The sequence below is a fragment of the Schistocerca gregaria genome, chromosome 3 (assembly GCF_023897955.1).
Source record: "Schistocerca gregaria isolate iqSchGreg1 chromosome 3, iqSchGreg1.2, whole genome shotgun sequence".
Lineage (NCBI taxonomy): Eukaryota > Metazoa > Arthropoda > Insecta > Orthoptera > Acrididae > Schistocerca > Schistocerca gregaria.
This window is the reverse complement of record NC_064922.1, coordinates 843,793,994-843,817,572: the sequence shown is the minus strand read 5'-3', so window position 1 is coordinate 843,817,572 and position 23,579 is coordinate 843,793,994. Positions and strand designations below refer to the sequence as shown.

Here is a 23,579-nt window from a genome sequence, read left to right as displayed (position 1 = left end):
TAAAATAATTGTTTATGTTTTGTCGCTTTGTTCTTCTATTCGTCGCTTGCTACGTAGATAAAGGCCAATTTAGTGAACAGTTGTAAAATTCATGTTTTTATTTTGTTGGGACTCAGAGTGTTAAGCAAGCAGGTGCAGGTGGAAGTAGGTTCCAACGCGTTTCGCAAGTTAGAGTGATATGGAGAGCTGGACTGAACCAGTCTCCTGGCTGAAGACCACAACAACATCGGCAGTAATCACTGCATATCGAAACCCAATTTACGATAATGAACGAGAGTACAGTGCACACTCATTAGAAAACCCTAATAATCCAAGATTTAACGATAACGCGACATGTGTCTCCCTTATTGCGTAACACGCAGAGTGCAAATTGTATTTCACAGACGTGATTATCTCTGAGTTGTCAAGGAGACGTTCTTTATAGTACTGGAGGGACGAAGATTCACGATTGCGACCGACTAGTGCCGAACCTGCTAGCAGCCGTGGACGTAATTGAGAGCGTCAGTTGTGATAAAGAGCGCAGGGAGGTGTTGTCGCACGTTTATATTAGCATTCAGATAGCGCAACACAGCCATGGCTACGAATGGCGCGGCCTCGGGACACGAGAAATCTGTGTTGGACCCGGGTCAAGCTGCGCCCCCGGTGGAACTAGTGAAAATGAGGGTAGACTACATGCAAGACACCAACGAGAACAAAGTCGATCTCGGTGCGGGAGGTAAGACAGATGAGTTATGAAAATTAAAGGTGCTAAGGCCAGTTACGTGATTCAAGGGAGCGTGCATGCGACAGACTGACAAACACGCACACACACAAAACACACACACTGAGGCAAAAATCGACACACCACGAAGGAATGATCGGAATCGGTAGATGTGATGTACAAGTACAGAAAAAAAAATTACAATTTCAAAAAACTTCGATGATTTCTTCAAGAGAAAGAGCGTCAGAAATTACTTCATTACAAGATTTACATCGTTCACCAGTCATGAGTGGGCAGACTGCATTCAAGATTACTTATCCACATATGAGTTATTTACAATTTTTCATATCTATGAAGACAAATTTTCACAATATACGAGGGTTGGAACTTTAATAGTGGCTACTATTTATTTACAGCTCGTACAAAATAGACACGTGTTTCAGAGTTTTAATGATCTTCAAAGTAGTCACCAGCATTGTGTATAACCCGTTGCCAGCGATGTAGGAGAAGTCGTAGGATACTCTTAACAGTGCCAGTTGTGTTGACAGTTCGAGTGGGGCGGTCTATTGCCCGACGAATTTGTAGCAGTTCTGAAGCGAATGCCGTGAAGTGTTTCTTTCAGTTTAGAAATCGAGTTGAACTCACGAGGGCGTAAGTCAGGGGGGTGCAGGGGGTGGTATAGCACTTAGCAGCCCCATCAGTCAAAGAAATCAGGAACAGCTTGCACTATATGTGCTTGAGGATTGTCCTGCAAAATGATGGCCAGGTCATGCAGAAAGTGTCATCACTTCTGTCTCTAAGCCGGTCGTAGGTTGTGCTCGAAAAATGAACAGCACAGAGACAGAAATGCTGACACTTTCTGCAGGACCTGACCTTCATTTTGCTGGACAATGCTCAAGCAAAGCTGTTGCGGATTTGTTTGACTGATGGGGCTGCTACGTGCTTTACTACCTACTGCACTCCCCTGGCTTAAGCCCTCGTGAGTTCAAGTCGATTTCTAACCTGAAGGAAACACTTCACAGCGTCCACTTCAGAACTGCTACAAATTTGTCAGGCAATAGACCCCGCCGCTCGAACTGTCAACACAACTGGCACTGCTAAGCGTATCCTACGACTTCCATATCGCTGGCAACGGGTTATACACAATGCTGGAGACTACTCTGAGGGTCAGTAAAACTTTGAAACACGTATCTATTTTGTACGAGCTGTAAATAAACAGTTGCCACTATTGAAGTTCTAACCATCGTATAATTACTGTATATAAAAATGAAACAGTATTATTTTGTCCATTCACTTGGCTCATGATTGAAGAATTCTCCAATAGAGTATAATGGATACCTTCCAGGTCCCGTGCAGTTTTCCTTTTGAATGGCCCTGGTGGCAGCAATTGCACTTCTTAAGGCAGGAAACTGAACACTTTTAAAGCGAGCATTGGAAAACTATTTTGTGTTCCCGACAGTCGTCAGCTTGGTACATCACTGTTCTTGTCGCAAGTGTCATGATTATGTACGTCTAGCCTCATGCTGGAAACCCTTGGTTCTCTTTTACACTGATGAGGCATAAAAACATGTGCTGACTGAAGATTGTCATTATCCCTAACGAGGTGAATACAGGCTTACAGTGCTCCAGTCTTTTGCTTGATGCAATGATTCTGGCTGCCTTCTTTTGTAGCAACCTGCAGAGTGTCCCCATAATGGTAAGTTATGAAATAGTGCATAAAACATGGTTACAAGGTATCTGTCAGTCAATACGCCTTTTAATTCTCCATAGAAGCTGCATTAGACGAGAGAGCTTGGAACACACATGCAGCGTGTGCTCATTCTTTGATACTTTGCTGCCAATCATGAATCTCAACAGCTTGACAGCATCCATATCATCGTGGTAGCCAACGTTGCTGAAATATTGTGTTTTTTTTCTTCATTCGTTTTCATTTTATTGTCTGCCAATCATGAATCTCAGCAGCTTGACAGCATCCATATCATCGTGGTAGCCAACGTTGCTGAAATATTGTGTTTTTTTCTTCATTCGTTTTCATTTTATTGTCCACGAACAATTCTTTGATGTTTTCAGAGAGCACATTTTTTGAGTGCAGACTTCTGCAGCAGTTTTTCCTTTCGCAAAAAGGGAACTGAAACGTTAGTGGGAGGAAGTAATACATCGCCTAACTCTTCTTGGCATGTCTTACCTCTGAATTTCGACAGCAAGCCTCATTGTAATGATGGACAGTGCACCTCCATAATGCTATCAGCCTTACCAAGCGATCTCAAGACATTATGTGCCAATCTCTGTAGAATCATCTCAGTCTCTTTTACTAATCCAGTCGGGTAACAGTTCCAGACTTAAGAGGAATGATGAAGAATCGTCTTCCTTAGGGTTCTTTCAATGAATATAAATAATCCTTACACCTGGTTTTTCTGTTACAGTTGTTATGTGCTCGCTCCTCTTCATTTCACTCTGGATGGCCATGCCCAGATACTCATACTTTTGGTAGTTGCTGTCTCTGATCATTTACTGTCAATAGTGTAACTGAACAGTAAGCAGTCAGTTTCTATGCAATATAATTCATTTACTTATGTCGAGGACCAACTGGCAGTTTCTGTATCAACTGAACAGTAACCAGTCAATTTATGTGCAGTATCTTGGTCCCCCATGAACCATGGACCTTACATTGGCTGGGAGGCATGTGTGCCTCAGTGATATATATAGCCATACTGCAGGTGCAACCACAAAAGAGGGGTATCTGTTGAGAGGCCAGACTAATGTGTGGTTCCTGAAGAGGGGCAGCAGCCTTTTCAGTAGTTGCAGGGGCAACAGTCTGGATGATTGACTGATCTGGCCTTGTAATATTAACCAGAACAGCCTTGCTGTGCTGGTACTATGAATGGCATAAAATAAGGGGAAACTACAGCCATATTTTTTGCTGAGGGCATGCAGCTTTACTGTATAGTTAAATGATGATGGTGTCCTCTTGTGTAAAACATTCCGGAGGTAAAATAGTCCCCCATTCGGATCTACAGGTAGAGACTACTCAGGAGGACGTCATTATCAGGAGAAACAATACTGGTGTTCTACAAATCGGAGAGTGGAATGTGAGGTGAACACATTATTGTAGCCAAGATAGACATGAAGCCCACATCTATCACAGTAGTACAAGTTTATATGCTAACTAGCTTCACAGATGATGAAGACATTGAAGAAATGTATAATGAGATGAAAGAAATTATTCCGATAGTGAAGGGAGATGAAAATTTCATAGTCATGGGGGACTGGAATTTGATAGTAGGAAAAGGAAGAGAATGAAAAGTAGTAGGTTAATATGGAATGGGGGTAAGAAATGAAAGAGGAAGCTACCTGTTAGAATTTTGCACAGAGAGTAACTTAATCATAGCTAACACTTGATTTAAGAATCATGAAAGAAAGAATACTGTATATGTGGAAGAGACCTGGAGACACTGGAAGGTTTCAGATAGATTATATAATGGTAAGACAGAGATTTAGGAACCAGGTTTTAAATTGTAAGGCATTTCCAGGGGCAGATGTGGATTCTGGCCACAATCTATTGGTTATGAACTGTAGATTAAAACTGAAGAAACTGCAAAAAGGTGGGAACTTAATGAGATGTGACCTGGATAAACTGAAAGTACCAGAGGTTGTAGAGAGTTTCAGAGAGAGCATTATGGAACAATTGATGAAACAGGGGAAGGAAATACAGTAAAAGAAGAATGGGTAGCTTTGAGAAATGAAACAGTGAAGGCAGTACAGGATCAAGTATGTAAAAAGATGAGGGCTAGTAGAAATCCTCGGGTTGCAGAAGAGATATTGATTTTAATTGATGAAAGGAGAAAGTATAAAAATGCAGTAACCGATGCAGGGAAAAAGGAATAAAAACATCAGGATCAACAGGAAGTGCAAAATGGCTAAGCAGGGATGGCTAGAGGACAAATGTAAGTATGTAGAGGCATGTATCACTAGGGCCAAGATAGAAACAGCCAGCAGGAAAATTAAAGAGACCTTTGGAGGAAAGAGAACCACTTGTATGAATATCAAGAGCTCAGGTGGAAAACCAGTTCTAAGCAAAGAAGGGAAAAAAGAAAGATGGAAGGAGTATATAGATGGTCTATACAAGGGTGATGTAATTGAGGGTAATATTATGGAAATTGAAGAGGACATAGGTGTGATGAAATGGGAGATACAATACTGTGCGTGAAGAATTTAACAGAGCACTGGAAGACCTAAGTAGAAACATGGACCCTGGTGTAGACTACATTCCATTAAAGCTACTGATAGCCTTGTGTGAGCCAGCCCTAACAAAACTCTACCATCTGGTGAGCAAGATGTATGAGACAGGTGAAGTACCCTCAGCAGTGGTTAGAATACAAAGTTCTTTGAACAGTTTTTTACATGATGTTCTTAAATTTACACCACAAATGATTCTTATTACATGCTTTTGTACCCTAAAAACCTTTGCCCAGTTTGATGAGTTGTCCCAGAATATGGTCCCATATGACATAATAGAATGAAAGTAAGCAAAGTATTAAAGTTTTTTTTATATTTATGTCCCCTACATCTGACATCATTCTTACTGCAAATACAGACTTGTTTAGGCACTTAAGCAATTATGTGGTATGTCCTTCCCAACTGATTTTATTGTCAAGTTGTACTCTCAGAAATTTGACACTGTCAACCTCTTTGATCTGTGTGTCTTCATATATTATACACAAGCTGGAAGGAAGTCTGTTACAGATTCTGAGCTGCATTTGGGGGGCTTCTCAAAGTTTAATGACAGTAAATTAGCTTTAAACCACTTATTAATATAAGTGAAAATTTGATTTACTGCTATTTCTAAATCTTTGCTTAACTTGCTACTTATTGCAATGTTTGTATCATCTGCAAACAAAACAAACTTAGTATCTGGCAATGTAACAGATAAGAGGTCATTAATGTACACAAGAAAAAGCAGTGGACCCAAGATTGAACCTTAAGGAACACCATATGTAATTAATTCCCAGTCAGATGAAGACTGACTGCTTGCTGCACAGGTATTTCGCAGTTATGCCTTTTGTTTCCTGTTAGATAGATAAGATTCAAACAATTTCGCAGCATTGCCAGTTACACCATAATATTCTAATTTACTTGAGAGAATGCTATGGTACACACAGTATAAGGCTTTTGACAGGTCACAGAAAATGCCAGTAGCCTCTAATTTATTATCTAATGAATTAAGTATGTTATTTCTGTAAGTGTAAATGGCTTTCTAAATATCAGAACCCTTAATAAATCCAAACTGTGACTTGTAAAATATATTATTTACAGTCAGATGCTTAAGGAGATGCTTGAACACAATCTTTTCAAATATTTTTGAGAATACTGGCAGAAGTTAAACTGGTCGATAGTTTGATGATAACTCTTTATCCCCCTTCTTGTAAAGAAGCGTAACTTCAGCATATTTTAGCCATTCTGGAAGTTTTCCACTGATAAGAGATTGATTACACAAATAACTGGAGATAGAACACAACTTGCATGAGCACTCTCTGATTATCTTTGTTGATATGTTATCATACCCACTGGAATGGTTAGATTTTAAGGATTTTATGATGGATGCCACTAGTCTCAGACATTTCCATTGCACTGTTCACCAAACCTGACACAACAGCAACAACATATTGCATTTACCTATGTCGAGGACCAACTACCAGCTTCTGTATCAACCTGTATTTTCTGCCCATCTTTCTGCATTTTGCTATAGTTTTCAGGCATTGCATATGTCCTGTAAGCAGTAGTACATCATCTAGGTATGGTCTCTAGGAGCTTCCTGTGATATCGATCAGACATTCTGTTTTTTCGGCTCATCAGTCTCCTGACGGGTTTGATAGAACTCACCATGGCTTCCTCTTCTGTTCCAATCTCTACATCTCAGCAGAGCACTACTGCCCAACTTACTGAGTTATTTGTTGTGAATATTCCAGTCTTTGTCTCCCCCTACACTGTTTGAACTTCATGGCTCCATGTAGCACCTGAGTATTCATTCCTTCAGTCTGTGGTTAACACCTATTCCTGTCCTCATCGAGTCTGTGAAGCACCTCCTTATTAAATTAACAGTCCATTTAATTTCAATATCCTTCAGCTACAACACCACATCTCATCTTTTCTGGGTTTTGCACAGTCCATAACTCACTTCCACGTAGTTCATTTATTTGCACTGATGAGCCAAATCAATGATGACCAACACCCACCACGAGAATAAATGATGAGTGTTGGCACTGTGGGCATGTGATGGCAGTGAGGAAAGTACCAGATGATTACAATCTGACTGTGTTCTGATAGATGTAGTGTGGATGTATACATTGCAGGATGCTGAAACATCATATGTATTTTCTTGCTACATTTGTGGAATATGCTGATAAATAATTGTTTCGCTTTCTACCACCAGTTGAAAATATGACTCTGTAAGCTGTCAGAATTCAGCGTGTATGTGGAAAAAGAGGGGAAATTATGAAACACATGATAGTGGTTGTTCTTGCACATTTACTCAATATGGTTTTTTGATATGGTCTCTTAACTCAGCAATAAGCTGCATGCACAACACTGCACAGTTGACAGTTGCTTGCAGCAGTCAGAGAAATATGTCATTGTACGCTATCCTTCAGATCAGGAAGGGTCTGGAAACATCACTGATAGACACAATCCTTTTGATATATTGGGTGAGATGGTGCAGTGTTTCAGGAGGATGATGGTTCAAACCTGCGTCCGTGATTTCCCTAAATCGCTTCAGGCAAATGTCGGGATGTTTCCTTTGAAAGGGCATAGTCATCTTCCTTCCCCATCCTCCCCTTATCTGATGGAACCAATGACCTCACTGTTTGGTCCCCTCCCCTAAATCAACGAACCAACCAATCAACCTTCTGATATCTGCACAACCAGAACTCACATGGATTTAGACCAGCTGGCCAAGTGGCCAAGCGGTTCTAGGTGCTACAGTCTGGAACCGCACAACCACTATGGTCGCAGGTTTGAATCCTGCCTCAGGCATGGATGTGTGTGATGTCCTTAGGTTAGTTATGTTTAAGTCGTTCCAAGTTCTAGGGGACTGATGACCTCAGCAGCTAAGTCCCATAGTGCTCAGAGCCATTTGAATCATTTGATTTAGGTCAGGAGGTCTGGAAGGCTACACAACTTGAAATTTCCTGGAAATGGTTCATTCATTACCAAAGGTTTCCCGAAGCAAATGTTTCACCTGGCAAGTGATGTGATGTGGACGCACTAGCGTTTTTTCAAAGCTGAAATCATATGTAACACACCCTGGAGGAAAGGGGATAGATATGCAGCACAAATAAGAGCTAGCCATTAGCATTTGAGACAGTATACAACACACCCTAGACACAGGAGTGGGGCATGACATTTAATGACCATGTGCCTAAACCCACATACGTGGTACTTCCTGTGGCACTTGATCTGCTCCTCTCTATACTGCCTACTATGATGTGTCCTGTAATAACTACTGTCTAGCAGGGGAGGAGCCACTCACTCCAGTGATATTAAGTTGATCTGGTAGAATTCACTGCATTCTGTTAAACAATCACACAGGGTGGGGCTGCACTCTTCACAACTAACATTATTCCACAATGGATGTGATTACTATTTGTACTCCAAGTACGTGTCCGTTGTGATGTCTAAGGTTGCTGTCTTAAAGATGGCATCCAATGCAATAACAAGGTGCATGGGACACAAAGTAATCACTGTTCAACAGATGTTTTATCAGTTGACGATTGGCACAGTTTTCCAGCAGTACAAAACAATTCAATAGCTTATAACACGAGTGTGCGCATGACCAAATCGCGATGTGGATACTCCATAAAATTTCAGGTACAGTATACTAACAAGGATGTACCTGCACTCATGATGTTCAGCCAGTTATACGACATGTGTTCCTTTCACTTAGAACATATTACTTGCAACTAGAATCAGATTATTTTTCCATAACCATCATGATGCAGTTGACTGTTATTCTCCTGACACAGCACACGAAACTGAGAAACAGAAGCTTTTGGATATAAATTGACACCACATTGTGAACACTGCAACTAAACACAAAACTTATGTGGCAAACATTTTAAATTACTTCACCTAAACTTTTAAGGTATGTGCTGCAGCCACAGCATCAACACAACACTCAATCCACACTCCATGAAAACTATGCCATGACTCTCCACTGTTGCTCTGCGCTCAGCAGAGAGGCGACTCTCGATAGTCAATTACACAATTCTATGCTTACAACAAGAAGGTCTTTACAATGTCCAGATGTCACTGAACAACCAAACAGGCTCATGAGGTGTTGTCTCCTTGAGGAAAAATGCACAGAGAATGAAGTTGCTTGTGAAACTGCACCACACAATCACATAAGCTGAGTGTAGTGGATGATCCTGCACAACATGTGGTAGTGTAGAACTGCATAGGCAACAGTTCTGTCCATTGACTAAAATGTGCCTCATCCATTTGAAGAGTATTCCCCAGCCTCATGGCATCCATTTCCATGTGTGCCAAAAAACTAAGGGTATAGCCATAGTATTGTCACCTATCCTTTGGCTTCATTTGGTGCACATCCTGAATCTTATGGGATATTGATGCAAAATGCACTACAAAAACTTTGGAACTGTTGATCAGACGAGAGAGAATTCTCTTGACACAGCTTGAGCACTGGCTGCTGAATCTGAGGTGTGTACTCCATGGTCAGCTATAGCTAGAGCAACTTCATTAGCAACCTCTATGAGAATAGGCCTCCTCCTTCTCCCTGCAGCACCTCATAATTCAAATTATTGATCATCTTCTTCAGCCCATTTATTGACATGGGGCCGCTTTGCAGCTGTTTCTATCAGAAATTCCCCCCAATGCAGTGCTGCTATTGCTGCCTTTCCCATAAAACTACTTTGCCAGTAGTAACAGTTTTTCTTCTCAATTTCCACTGCATTTTATAACTTCTTAAACCTTTACACCAACAATCACTGCATGAAAGAAAATAACACATGTTGCCTAATGACAAACAGCATACTGTCTTCAAAACAGCAAACATCTCACATTCTGATTGCTTACAGCATCATAATTTCACCTGGTGGCAGAATGTGGTACTACTATTTTTCCATATACTCCACGAGTGAACCGATAATGAAAATACCTACAATGTTTCAGCGTCCTGTGATGTACACAGCCCACCCTCACTGCAGCACTCAGAAAACCGTTTGTTTAATCATAACCACACGTGACATAAGTGAAACAAAGATGAAAGGGGAATCATTAAAATAAGGATACAGGGTCCAAACGGGGAAACCCACTAACATAAATGATTCTAACAAAATGCAGATTGTTCTGGCCAGTGATTAGCGACATACATATTGAAAATGGCAAAAGTGCTCAGCTGCTGGCATGTTACTGTCTTCAGTGTCTATGGAAAGTGGTTGAAGGACACTGAACCCAAGGGTAGAAAACAAGGTGTTGGGTGCTGGATGTTCATGGAATGTGGAGAACAGAGGCTCGCCTGCTCTTTAGAGCAGGATAGTTGGTGATCAGTGACAAGTCTGAAGAACAGAGTACGCTGCTGGTACAGGCACAAGTGTTTCAGAGGATGCACATACTGTTGAACATGGAGCTCTGCAGTAAATGATCTCTACTTGTTTCCTGTCACCACAATAACATAAGGAGACAAGTCACTTTGCCACTGGTCTGTGAATTCTATAAACATCACTTTGTCTGTTATCTCATTTTAGCTGTTTGTGTGTTACACTTTCTGAAGTGAAGATTAGAAACAAGCCCAGTATTTGCCAAAAGGAGTGTGGAATGGCACCTAAAACCATATGCAAGCTATCTGGAGTACCAGACAATCATCTGGTAATCCACCATGAAGATTCAGTCTACGTTTGCCTCTTGTCCGTGCCTCACAATCTACTGTACTGGGCATCAGCCTATATTAGCAGGTCTTTTAAATCACTTGTATACATTCAGGGGTGGACAAAAGTATTTAGAGACCAATGACCTCATCAGTTTGGTTCCATAGGAACTTAACCACCACCACCACCACAAAAGTTTGGAAACACCAAAAACATAACACACTGTCATGCAGGAAAACCATTGGCATTCAAGACAGCTTCCAGCATTCTTGGAATGGATAAATACAGGTCCTGCATGGTTTTCAAGTGAATTTTATATTATTATTTCTGCAAAATAGTGGCAGGTTCAGTCAATGATCATGGAGGCAGATAGCAATCAAACTCCCTTCTCTCCTAAGTAGACCAAAAAGATTCAACAATATTGAGATATGGTGACTGTGGTGGCCAGAGGAGATGCAACAATTCGTCCTTGTGCTCACAAAATAGTCCTGGATTATGCAAGTTATGGGAACAGGGGCCCTGTCACCTTGGAATGCAGTATCATCTTTGGGGAACTAACACTGTGCCATGGTATGGACCTGATCAGCCTAAATGGCAGTAACCATGGGGCTCATGGAATATCATGACATGGCTGCTCAAATCAACACTGGATCCCCACTGTGTTCCAGTCTTGGGATGTAAAATTGGCAAGAAGTTAGAAATGGTGTAAAACAACACTCATTGAAGCAAATGAGTTTCTTCCATTGCTAATGGGTACCAAAAAAAGGAAGGAAGATTAGAGCTTAATGCCCCATCAGCTACATAGTCCCAGTGTTATGGATTCAGAATCATATTTTCCTATTGTGGGAGTTTACGCTACTGATGAGTGTTTTTGGAATTCCAGCTCACCCTGCATTTCCCAGCTTTTAAAGTTCCCTTTGTGTTTTTTAATGCTCACAAGGTTTGTGAGTGTGACATTCATTACTCCATTAAGTTTTGCAGCTGTAGTCATATTATTTTTCATCACAATCCTCTTTAATGACTGTCACACTCACTTGTCTGTGTATAAGTGATGGGGTGATTTTTTTTTTTTTTCACTTTACCTGTATGTGGTATAAATGTTTGATACGGTGCCTCTTGAAACACCAAACACTTTGGCTACCTTGGTTATGGGAGCACCCACCATATGAGCACTGACACTTTGCCCACTTTTAGTTTCACTTTAGCTCCAGCATGATGCACTCACAACTAGACAGAACACTGTTCTGCAAGGAATGATCCAACTGACTTGAAAGAAAGATACTTTTGAAGTTTTTGGAGTAAAGAGGAATTCTTGTTAAAGCACCAAAGAGATCAGTTTGACATTTGTGTACCATTCAAGGAATCTGATTTGGAAGAAGAATAAAGACTTCTTGCATGGATGGAGGAAAGATAATGAATTTGCTGATAAGGACACTGATGTTGCTTGTGCTCCCAAAACTACTGTAGTAGCAATAATAAATATGCAGAATGTATTACCGTGCCATAAATAGTCTGTTTTGAGACTCCATCACAGTCAGAAGGTACAGAACCTAACTTCATCTTTAATATCAGTAACAAAAATTAAAAAAAAATAAATTAGTCCCACTTGTTTGTATAGCACAAGGTGAAGGGAGAGAAAGAGCAAATGTGCTCACATCTTGTACTGTTTATAAAATGATGTGCTAATATTTTAACCAGTACACCAGACATTAAATTTGGAAAGAACAAATAATGTTGAAGAAATACATCTAAATAAATGAAAGTTGATATGCCTGAAAATAAGTTGACAGTGGCTGATTGTTTGGGAACTTGATTACAGGAAATAATCTGAAGCTGCACATAAAAAACTCATACCATCAGCTAGTGCCACTGGAGATAATGTATGCATCAAAGTCTTTACAAACAATGAGCCACTTATTAAAGTTGCATAATCTTATCAATAACATCTCTAATTGCTTGAGGGCACTTAAGCTGTTCCTGTTGTCAGCCAGTAATCTATTAGTATTACTCTCTTGTGTGTTGCAAGTCCCACTGTGTTGCAGAAAGCACACATTACTTATTAACATGTAGTGCCTTGGACTTAACAGTAATTTTTTGGTATACAGTTCTCTCTTCTTCTCTCCCCCCCTCCTCCTCCCCCACACCCAGTTCTTAATTTTGTTCTGCAATAGTATGATGTTATGTTTTATTCCTCTACATGTATCTGTTTAATATGAACATCATCATCATCATCATCATCATCATCATCATACTCTGAATGCCATGTTTTATCACTGCAACCATTCTCCACTATTTCTCCACAGTTGCTGTACTTACAAAACAATCTGCTGATATCCCTTTGCCATTAAAGATGCTTTGACCATGCCAGTGAATATTTAGTAATAATCCAGGTACATAGCCTTTGTCTTCTGCATTGACATGATAGTGATTGCAACATCTGTCCTGTCTGCCTGCAACATTGGCATTCTGCATGACAAAACAGAAATATGGGACACTTTCATCACAGCGAGTTAAACCAAAGCAGATGTTTACGGTATGACTGGAGATGAAAACACAGCCTGGTGCCTCAGCCAACAGCCACCAGGGCCCACTATCTGTGCACTGTGGATCGACAACACCACCAGAGGTCTCAGTCAGCAAGCAGCCTATTTCCCTATGCCACTCATGTGATCGAAAATAGTCCCATAAGATTCATCTGCCAACTGGCCTTATGAGCTGGCACACCACTGGCCAGAAGACAGTTCCACATGCCACCCCGACTTGCAGGAATCTGCCATCCCGGCCACAACATCCACGCGCTTTGTCTACTGGTAGTCCTGGATCGTCAGCGGTGGTAGCTTTGGACTGTGACTAAAGAGTGTTGAGTAATGGTGGTTTGGCCTCCCATGGACAGCTTTGCAGTAATGTGATGCTGACCATTCCGTACTAGTTTTGTTTCTGACTTTTCTTTGGTGGACTTTCTCAGATGAGAGACTTGTGAGGAAAACATTTTATCTCATTATTCTTCTGTTATAAGATCTGCAGTGGGATCCATGCTTTGTTTCTTGCTTGGATTGTGTTTTGTTTTGACTACTTTGTCAAAATCAGCAGTGTTCTTGTTTATCCATTTTTCCTAATAAAAACAGATTGAGGAATATTGTTTGCATTTTGTCTCCACTGCTGCAGGTACAACACTGACAGCAATTCTGTCGCTATCAGGAAGAAAGGCTCTTTGGATTTCTCTGCAGTTGTGATTGTCATCTTCTTCCACCATTGAAGTTTTTGGTCTTCTTCACCTGTAATCCTAGACAGGGGCCCTTACAGGATGCTATCATTTGGAGTCAGATGATCACTGGTTCTTTTGCATTGCCCTTCCTCCTCATTTTGCAGCTGGGCTTGGGACGAGCTATGACAGAACTATGAAAATATAAAACTAAATTTCTGAAAGATTATAGTGGTCTCATCACAAACGACTACTTCAGATACCACATAAGGAAATTTTAGTCTCCAGTGTATATCATACAGTCATAACACATCAGAAAACATTACATAGAAGGTTCACATGACTCAAAAATCAATCAATTTAGATTTAATGTTCATTCTAGAGGTCCTAAATGAAGTAGTCTTAATGGATATGAAGGAAAAGAGCAATTTTCAAGTACAAATTAATCCAATAATTCACACTGATTTTAAAAATGTACTAGAGGACATGAAAAACTTCTTACACTGCTATACACAAGCATCATAAAAGGGGCAGAATTTATAATGGTTGTTTGTCTTAACCATAGCACAGCATTTACATAAAGGTGTTACATATATTACTAATATAGATGGATGGAAAATGCAAGACTGAGTATGTTATCTCTTGCTTAATGCATACATGAAAACTGAATGTCAGTAACTAGCAATGGTTTTAAGTAATATTTATGCAGTGGCTTGTGAAATATACACTCTTTGACCAATCTGGTGCGACAGGAGAAGACAGCAAAATTAAAGCCAAAGTTTTAAATTTCACATTTAAGAAACCTCTGACATGGGGAATCATACAAACATTTAAACATTTGACCACTGCACAGACTTACATATAGAGGATATAGTAATAAGCATCCATGGCACATAGAAACAAATGAATGAGCTGAAATCAAATAAATCACCAGGTCATGGTGGCATCCCAGTTCAGTTTTACAAAGAATACTCCACAGCACCTACCCCTGACTTGCATTTATCATGAATCTCTCATCCAGTGCAAAATCCCAAGTGACTCAAAAAAAGTGCAGGCGACTCTTGTATATAAGAAGGGTAAAAGAACAGGGATACACATTTGTAACATCGGTTTGCTGCAGAATCCTTGAACATATCCTCAGTTTGAATATAATAAATCTCCTTGAGAGGAAAAAGCTTCAGTCCACAAACCAGAATGGTTTTAGAATGCATCACTCATGGGAAACTCAGCTTACCCTTTTCTCTTATGAGATCCTGCAAACCATGGATGAAGGGCAACAGGTGGATGCTTTATTCCTAGACTTTCATAAAGCATCTGACATGCTGCCACAATGCTGACTGTTAATGGAAGTACAACCTTAATGAATAGGTTCCCAAGTATGTGAGTGGCTTGAAGACTTCTTAAGCAGAAGAACCCAGTATGTCACCCTCGATGGCAAGTGTTCATCAGAGACAAGGATGTCAACAGGAGTGCCACACAGAAGTGTGATAGGACTGCTGATTAGATTAGATTAGATTAGATTAGATTAATACTTGTTCCATAGATCATGAATACGACACTTCGTAATGATGTGGAACGTGTCAGGTTAATAAAAGATGTCTGTACAAGAAATTACATTACACAAAATATTGCATGACACTAATGATTAAGTTTTTTTTTTTTTTTTTTTTTTTTTTTTTACTTACTTTATATCTAAAAATTCAGCCAATGAGTAGAAGGAGTTGTCATCTAGAAATTCTTTTAATTTATTTTTAAATGTTAGTTGGCTATCTGTCAGGCTTTTGATGCTGTTTGGTAGGTGCCCAAAGACTTTTGTGGCAGCATAATTTACCCCTTTCTGTGCCAAAGTCAGATTTAACCCTGCATAGTGAAGATCATCCTTTCTCCTGGTGTTATAGGTATGCACACTGCTATTACTTTTGAATTGGGTTGGATTATTATCAACAAATTTCATAAGGGAATATATATACTGTGAGGTTACTGTGAGGATCCCTAGATCCTTAAATAGATGTCTGCAGGATGACCGTGGGTGGGCTCCAGCAATTATTCTGATTACACGTTTTTGTGCAATGAATACTTTTCTACTCAACGATGAATTACCCCAGAATATGATGCCATACGAAAGCAGTGAATGAAAGTAGGCATAGTAAGCTAATTTACTGAGATTATTATTACCAAAATTTGCAATAACCCTAATAGCATACGTAGCTGAACTCAGACGTTTCAGCAGACCATCAATGTGTTGCTTCCAGTTTAACCTCTCATCAATGGACACACCTAAAAATTTTGAAAATTCTACCTTAGCTACAGACTTCTGTTCAAATTCTATATTTATTACTGGAGTTTTGCCATTTACTGTACGGAACTGTATATACTGTGTTTTATCAAAATTTAAAGAGAGTCCGTTTGCTGAGAACCACTTAATAATTTTGTGAAAAACATCATTTACAATTACATCACTTAGTTCTTGGTTTTTGGATGTTATTACTATACTTGTATCATCAGCAAAAAGAACTAACTTTGCATCTTCATCAATGTGGAATGGTAAGTCATTAATGTATATCAAGAACAGTAAAGGACCTAAGACCGAACCCTGTGGGACCCCATGTTCTATATGTGTAAATGATAGGGTAAGCAACAATATCCAGCTGTTTGCTGATGATGCTGTGGTGTAAGGGGAAGAGTTGAAGATAAGTGCCTATATGATGATATAAGATGACTTAGACAAAATTTCTTGTTGGCTCTAAATGTAGAAGAAAAATTTAAGTTGATGGGGATGAATAGGAAGAACAAACCCGTAATGTTTGAATACAGCATTAGTGGTGTTCTGCTTGACACAGTCACATTGCTTAGAGATCTATGCATAACATTTAAAACCAATATTAAATGGAATGAGCATGTAGAGATTATAGTAGGGACAGCAAGTAGATGATGTTGGTTTATTGGGTGAATTTTAGGAAAGTGTCATTCATCTGTATAGGATACTGCATATAGGGCACTAGTATGACCTATTGTTGAATATTGTTGAAGTGTTTTGGATCTGTTCCAGGTCAGATTAAAGGAAGACACTGAAGTAATTCAGAGGGGGGCTGCTAGATTTGTTATTGGCAGGTTCAAACAACATGCAGGTATTACAGAGATGCTTTGGGAACTCAAATGGGAATCACTGAAGGTAAGGCAATATTCTTTTCAAGTAGAAATAATGAGAAAAATTAAGGGAGAACCAGCATTTGAGGCTGACTGCAGAACAATTCTGCTGCCACCAACGTACATTTAACACAAGGACCCTGAAGACAAGATTGGAGAGGTTAGGACTCATTTGAAGGTACATAGATATTCATTTTCCCCACTGTATTTGTGAGTGGAACAGGAAAGGAACTGATTAGTAGGGATACAGAGTACCCTCCACCAGGCACCACATCATGACTTGTGGAGTATGTATGTAGATGTAGACAAAGATAAACCACAACATAATGTAACTCCTTTATGAAAGTAACACTGAAGTTACATTATGCAGTACAAAAGGTATGAATAATGTGACAGGAATGGGGGGAAAGAAATACAGTAGAAGAAGAATGGGTAGCTTTGAGGGATGAAGTAGTGAAGGCAGCACAGGATAAAGTAGGTAAAAAGACGAGGGCCAGTAGAAAGCCTTGGGTAGCAGAAAAAATATTGAATTTAATTGATGAAAGGAGAAAATATAAAAATGCATTAAATGAAGCAGGCAAAAAGGAATACAGACGTCTCAAAAATGAGATCAACAGGAAGTGCAAAATGGCTAAGCAGGGATGGCTAGAGGACAAATGTAAGGATGTAGAGGCTTATCTCACTAGGGGTAAGATAGATACTGCCTACAGGAAAATTAAAGAGACCTTTGGAGAAAACAGAGCCACTTGTATGAACATCAAGAGCTCAGATGGAAACCCAGTTCTAAGCAAAGAAGGGAAAGCAGAAAGGTGGAAGAAGTATATAGATGGTCTATACAAGGGCGATGTGTTTGCGGACAATATTATAGAAATGGAAGAGGATGTAGAGGAAGATGAAATGGGAGATACGATACTGTGTGAAGAGTTTGACAGAGCACTGAAAGATCTGAGTCAAAACAAGGCCCCCGGAGTAGACAACATTCCATTGGAACTACTGACGGCCTTGTGAGAGCCAGTCCTGACAAAACTCTACCATCTGGTGAACAAGATGTATGAGACAAGCGAAATACCCTCAGACTTCAAGAAGGATATAATAATTCCACTCCCAAAGAAAGCAGGTGTTGACAGCTGTGAAAATTACCAAACTATCAGTTTAATAAGTCACAGCTGCAAAATACTAACACGAATTCTTTACAGACGAATGGAAAAACTAGTAGAAGCCGACCTCGGGGAAGATTAGTTTGGATTTCCTAGAAATGTTGGAACACGTGAGGCAATACTGTCCCTACGACTTATCTTAGAAGCTAGATTAAGGAAGGGCAAACCTACATTTCTAGCATTTGTAGACTTAGAGAAAGCTTTTGACAATGTTGATTGGAATACACTCTTTCAAATTCTGAAGGTAGCAGGAGTAAAATACAGGGAGCGAAAGTCTATTTATAATTTGTACAGAAACCAGATGGCAGTTATAAGAGTCGAGGGACATGAAAGGGAAGCAGTGGTTGGGAAGGGAGTGAGACAGGGTTGTAGTCTCTCCCCAATGTTATTCAATCTGTATATTGAGCAAGCAGTGAAGGAAACAAAAGAAAAATTCAAAGTAGGTATTAAAATCCATGGAGAAGAAATAAAATCTTTGAGGTGACATCGTAATTCTGTCAGAGACAGCAAAGGACTTGGAAGAGCAGTTGAACGGAATGGATAGTGTCTTGAAAGTAGGATATAAGATGAACATCAACAAAAGCAAAACAAGGATAATGGAATGTAGTCAAATTAAGTCGGGAGATGCTGAGGGTATTAGATTAGGAAATGAGACACTTAAAGTAGTAAAGGAGTTTTGCTATTTGGGGAACAAAATAACTGATGATGGTTGAAGTAGAGAGGGTATAAAATGCAGACTGGCAATGGCAAGGAAAGCGTTTCTGAAGAAGAGAAATTTGTTAACATCGAGTATAGATTTGTCAGGAAGTCATTTCTGAAAGTATTTGTATGGAGTGTAGCCATGTATCGAAGTGAAACATGGACGATAAATAGTTTGGACAAGAAGAGAATAGAAGCTTTCGAACTGTGGTGCTACAGAAGAATGCTGAAGATTAGATGGGTAGATCACATAACTAATGAGGAGGTATTGAATAGGATTGGGAAGAAGAGAAGTTTGTGGCACAACTTGACCAGAAGAAGGGATCGGTTGGTAGGACATGTCCTGAGGCATCAAGGGATCACCAATTTAGTATTGGAGGGCAGTGTGGAGGGTAAAAATCGTAGAGGGAGACCAAGAGATGACTACAATAAGCAGATTCAGAAGGATGTAGGTTGCAGTAGGTACTGGGAGATGAAGAAGCTTGCACAAGATAGAGTAGCCTGGAGAGCTGCATCAAACCAGTCTCAAGACTGAAGACCACAACAACAATAATGTGACTCTGACTGAGTATATTCCTAGGCTCCTCACTTAGTACTGGTTTCTGAAGCTTTGAAAGTAATCTTTTACAGGTCAGCTGGTATCTGTTTTCAAGCATTTTATAAGGGTAATGTGTACACTCATTCTTAGCCTTGGTGATTTACTTTCTTTCTTTTTTCCCCACCAATAGTCTTCCCTCAGCTGTTGCATGGTTGGTTTGTCTTGGGCACTGTTGTTTTACAGAACTACAACGCCAGTTCTTAGAGTTATGCACATGGTTGATTTGCAAAATTAGTCAGCAGCTTGTATTCATATTAAATGGTTAACTTATGGGACACATGTGTAATGAGAAGTGAAAAGTGTTGGACAATATTGTGGAGCGACAGATTTTATAATATTTACTTCAGATTTTACTGTCATAAGAGTGTGGAATGATGATAAATTTGAGTTTTACCACTTACAGCTGGATTTTGTGATCATTATGAGAAGCAAACTTTAAATTAATTGATATGAGCTTATAGCTGAAGTTATATTTTTAGTAAGTGACTAATTTGTGTGAAAATACAGTAATGATTTTCATATCAAGTGTGTGTCACTCTAACTTTTGACAGGTGGCCACAAAGTTGTAATATTCATCTCAAGAAAATCAAGCTGCAGAACAGCAGACTTAAGTTGTAGAAGTATGCATTTTTGGTTGTCCAGGGAAAACACCACCTGAGAAATCACCTCATCATCATTCCAGAAATGCCTGCTTTGCAATGACTTTTTTATCTGAAGGAATAAGAAGTCACTGTGTGCCTTGTTAGGAGATCACAGAGGGTGAGATAAAATTTGTTACTCTGAAGAAGCAGCATGTGTGACTGTGTTCTGAGTAGAAAGAGGTGAGGTGTTGTCGTGGAGAAAAAATATTCCATTTGACAACTTGTAATGTATTCACCTGATTCCTAATTTTGCAATGGTTTTACTAGTTACGTGAAAAGTAACAAAGTACAATGTCTCAATGAAAAAGAGCACCCTGCCTTGGGAGTTAGCCAAGCTACATGGACACACAATCATTCTCTGATTAACACCCACCTGTTTGAGTCAATTAGTTGTGAGTTCATCAACACTGCAGCTTGTAAAGCTCACCAGATTTGCTTTCACAGCACAAGATGTGGTGCACTGTGGTCCTTCTGATGACTTACCTGTACACACTGAATGAAATAACAGTCCAGGCAAGCCGTTGGATGGATAGCAAATAAATATCAAACTTACCAGCTAAAGGGATGCTATGTTGTTTAGGGTCTGTGCCCTGTAATTAAGTCAGTGTACATAAGTATCATATTCACAATCAACTGATGTACATGTAACACCAGAATTCAAGGGGCCTTCATGGATGCCACTAACTTGGAGTAAGCAAAATGACATAAATTTCTAATTGTCATGAGACTGGCACAGGACATGTTCAATGTTCTGTTCACTGTTTTCTTCCACAAGGTGAAATTGAGAAAGAGCATGTTCCACAACAGATCAGAGTGTCTTAGGGGTCACATTCACAATGCGTTACTCAGTAGATGTTTACAATTCAACCACATTCACAACTGGACCGTTGAACACAACTTCTTTCCAATAACCCCACAGCCAGAAGTCAAATGGGGTAAGATCAGATGATCTGGATGGCCAGGCATAGGAGAAATGATGGCTGATAATTCTAGCGTTTCCAAAACGCCTCTGTAGTGGCGACTTCACTGACTGCACGATGTGTGGAGCAGCACCATCTTGCATGGAAATGATCTTCGTCATGCATCCAAACTGTTGAAGGGTTGGAATGACGTTGGTGCACAAAAGACACTCAGAGCATTTACGAATGATGATACAGGTAACAGGACTCAACTCCTTGGAAAAAATGTGGCTCTTCAGTGAATGATGTCATCAGCTCGTACCACAAAGTCACTTTTGCAGAATGAAGTGGCACTGTTCAATGATTGTGCACATTTTCTGTTGCTCATATTCTGCAATTCTGCATAGTGACATGTCCTTAGAGATGGAAATGGGCTTTCTCTGTCCACAGAATGTTCCACAGCCATTCATTTTCCACTTCCATGCAAGCAAGAAATTTCAGAGTGAACGTTTGTCTTACTGGGAGATCAGCAGCAAGCAACTCCTGAACATGTCTGATTTTGTATAGATAGCAATGCAGGATGACTTGTAGTATTTTATGCACCATGCTCACAGGCATGTGCAATGTTTTGGCAATTCCCCATGCGCCGCATGTGTACACAGCACCACCTTACACCTCCTGCAATGCTGTGACCACATCTTCAACATACATTGGATCAACTGCTTTTCTCTCTGTTCCACATTGCATTTTGCACGAACCTGCCTTTTTGAATTTTGTAATCAGACATTGGGTCAATGCCTTTTCACATACCCCTAAGTGTCCAATAGTTCTCCAGAGCTACTGGCACACAGTCACAGCTCTTTTAAAAGACCTTTACCAGCACAATGTGATCATCCTGGAGAGAGGCATGTTGGATGCCTCAGACACAAAGTGAGGAACAGGTGTGTGTTGTGTGTCTGTTGATGTGCATATTCCGATGCTTACAGTGCCATTTCTTGGTCAAATTTTCGTGGATTTTTTCCCATGATGTTTCCCCCAGCACGAACAATATGCTGTTCAAATTTGATATCATTTTGAGCAGTGGTTCTCTTTTCTCTTTCTTAGGTGTTTTGAAACTGGAACTTTAATTATGGACACCCCGTATCTCAACCTACAACAACAATGGAAGATAAACACCCAGGCAAGCAGTACTCACAAACATTCAGAGGAGGCTATGCAAAATATTCTTCCGTGTGGGACTTTATGCACTAAACACCAGAAACTCAAATATTGCCTGGCACCATTTGCCAAAGAATTCTCCCTACCTACCTTTATGCATTCAGTCATGATTGTAAGGCCAACTGGGATTTCTAAAACAACACTGAGAATATCTGAAGTGGGTTGGTTAGTGCAGCCCTACTTATCAGCACAGTGGGGAGCCATAATGTAGTGGAGTAGCATGTCCATCTCATCTAACCACATATAAGTCTGTAATTACTGTCATCAATCAAAATAAAACTTTTGTGCACTAATCAAAGTCACACTCTCATCACAGTCTCTTCCAAAGAATGGACCACTACCTGTACAGGTAAACTCTTCCCTGCCTGTGGTGTCAGATGCATCAGTTTTCATACCAGATATAACACCACTGCCCACTCTAGCATCCCCGAAGCTCACTTGGTCATTTCCCCTCTCACTATCCAGAACAGTGGCAACAATGGCTACCTTGCACTCACTTAAAAACTGCATAGAGCGTGAACCATGAGTTTGATTTAGATGTGCATTGCATCAATTAATCACAAATTTTCCACTGTATATTTTCCTGAATAGTATGCAGTAATTTATTCCTTAACTTAATTGACAACATTATATAATGTATGAGGGCTATTCAGAAAGTAGATTACTTTTTTGTATTACAAAAATAAACGACATATAAAAAGAAGGATATTTTATTCATTTGAAGGCAACACTTAAATACTACTTTTCAACATAGTCTGCATGCAAAATTTAGGCACTTGTCTAGTGGTGAACAAGCTCTGAAATTCCATTGTCATAAAATTTTGCCCGCTAAGACTTCACCCAGTTAGTCATGCCCCCCCAACAGTTGAGCATAGTCATGAAAGTGCTATGTTGCAAGCCAGGTCTTTATCATTGGAAACAGTTAGCAGCCACTGGGTGTAAGATCTTGACTGCATGATGCATGAAGAAGTCTCTCCCACTTGAAAGTATTGAGTACTTCTTGAGTGCAAATTGCTATGTGGTCAAGTGTTGTCATGCAAGAAGAAAATTTTTGGACTCAACTTTCCTGATTGCTTATTCCGAACTGCTCTTCTTGAGTTTGTCAAAGTTTGGCAATACATTACAGAGTTTATTGTTGCACCATACTGAAGAAAACTGGAAAGAAGCACACCTTCCTGTCGCAAAAAACAGTCATTCTTCTCTCTCTTCCTAGATTCTTCACAACAGAACTAAACAAGAGCTCTGTTATTGTAAACTGGTAGTTTTCTTGAATCTTCTCATTGAATTTGTGCCCAGGTCATCAGTCACAATGCTTGGTTATCCACCTCACTCTCCACTGTGAACATTAGTCCAGTCACTTTCAAAACTAATGCACCATTGGTGCACTCCACCTTCAATGATTACTTTTTTCATATATTTCACACAGTTGCTGATATACAG

General features: G+C 39.8%; 1 protein-coding gene across 1 annotated transcript in view; it reads left to right on the top strand.

Annotated features, from left to right (window-relative positions):
* The first annotated feature begins 503 nt into the window (after nucleotides 1-503).
* Nucleotides 504-23,579, top strand: part of LOC126354736 (aspartate aminotransferase, cytoplasmic-like) — a 63,990-nt gene continuing 40,914 nt past the window's right edge. Inside the window, exon 1 of the mRNA XM_050004602.1 lies at nucleotides 504-715. Coding sequence (XP_049860559.1) covers nucleotides 574-715 — 142 coding nt within the window. The 5' untranslated portion in view covers nucleotides 504-573. The remainder of the gene's footprint in view (nucleotides 716-23,579) is intronic.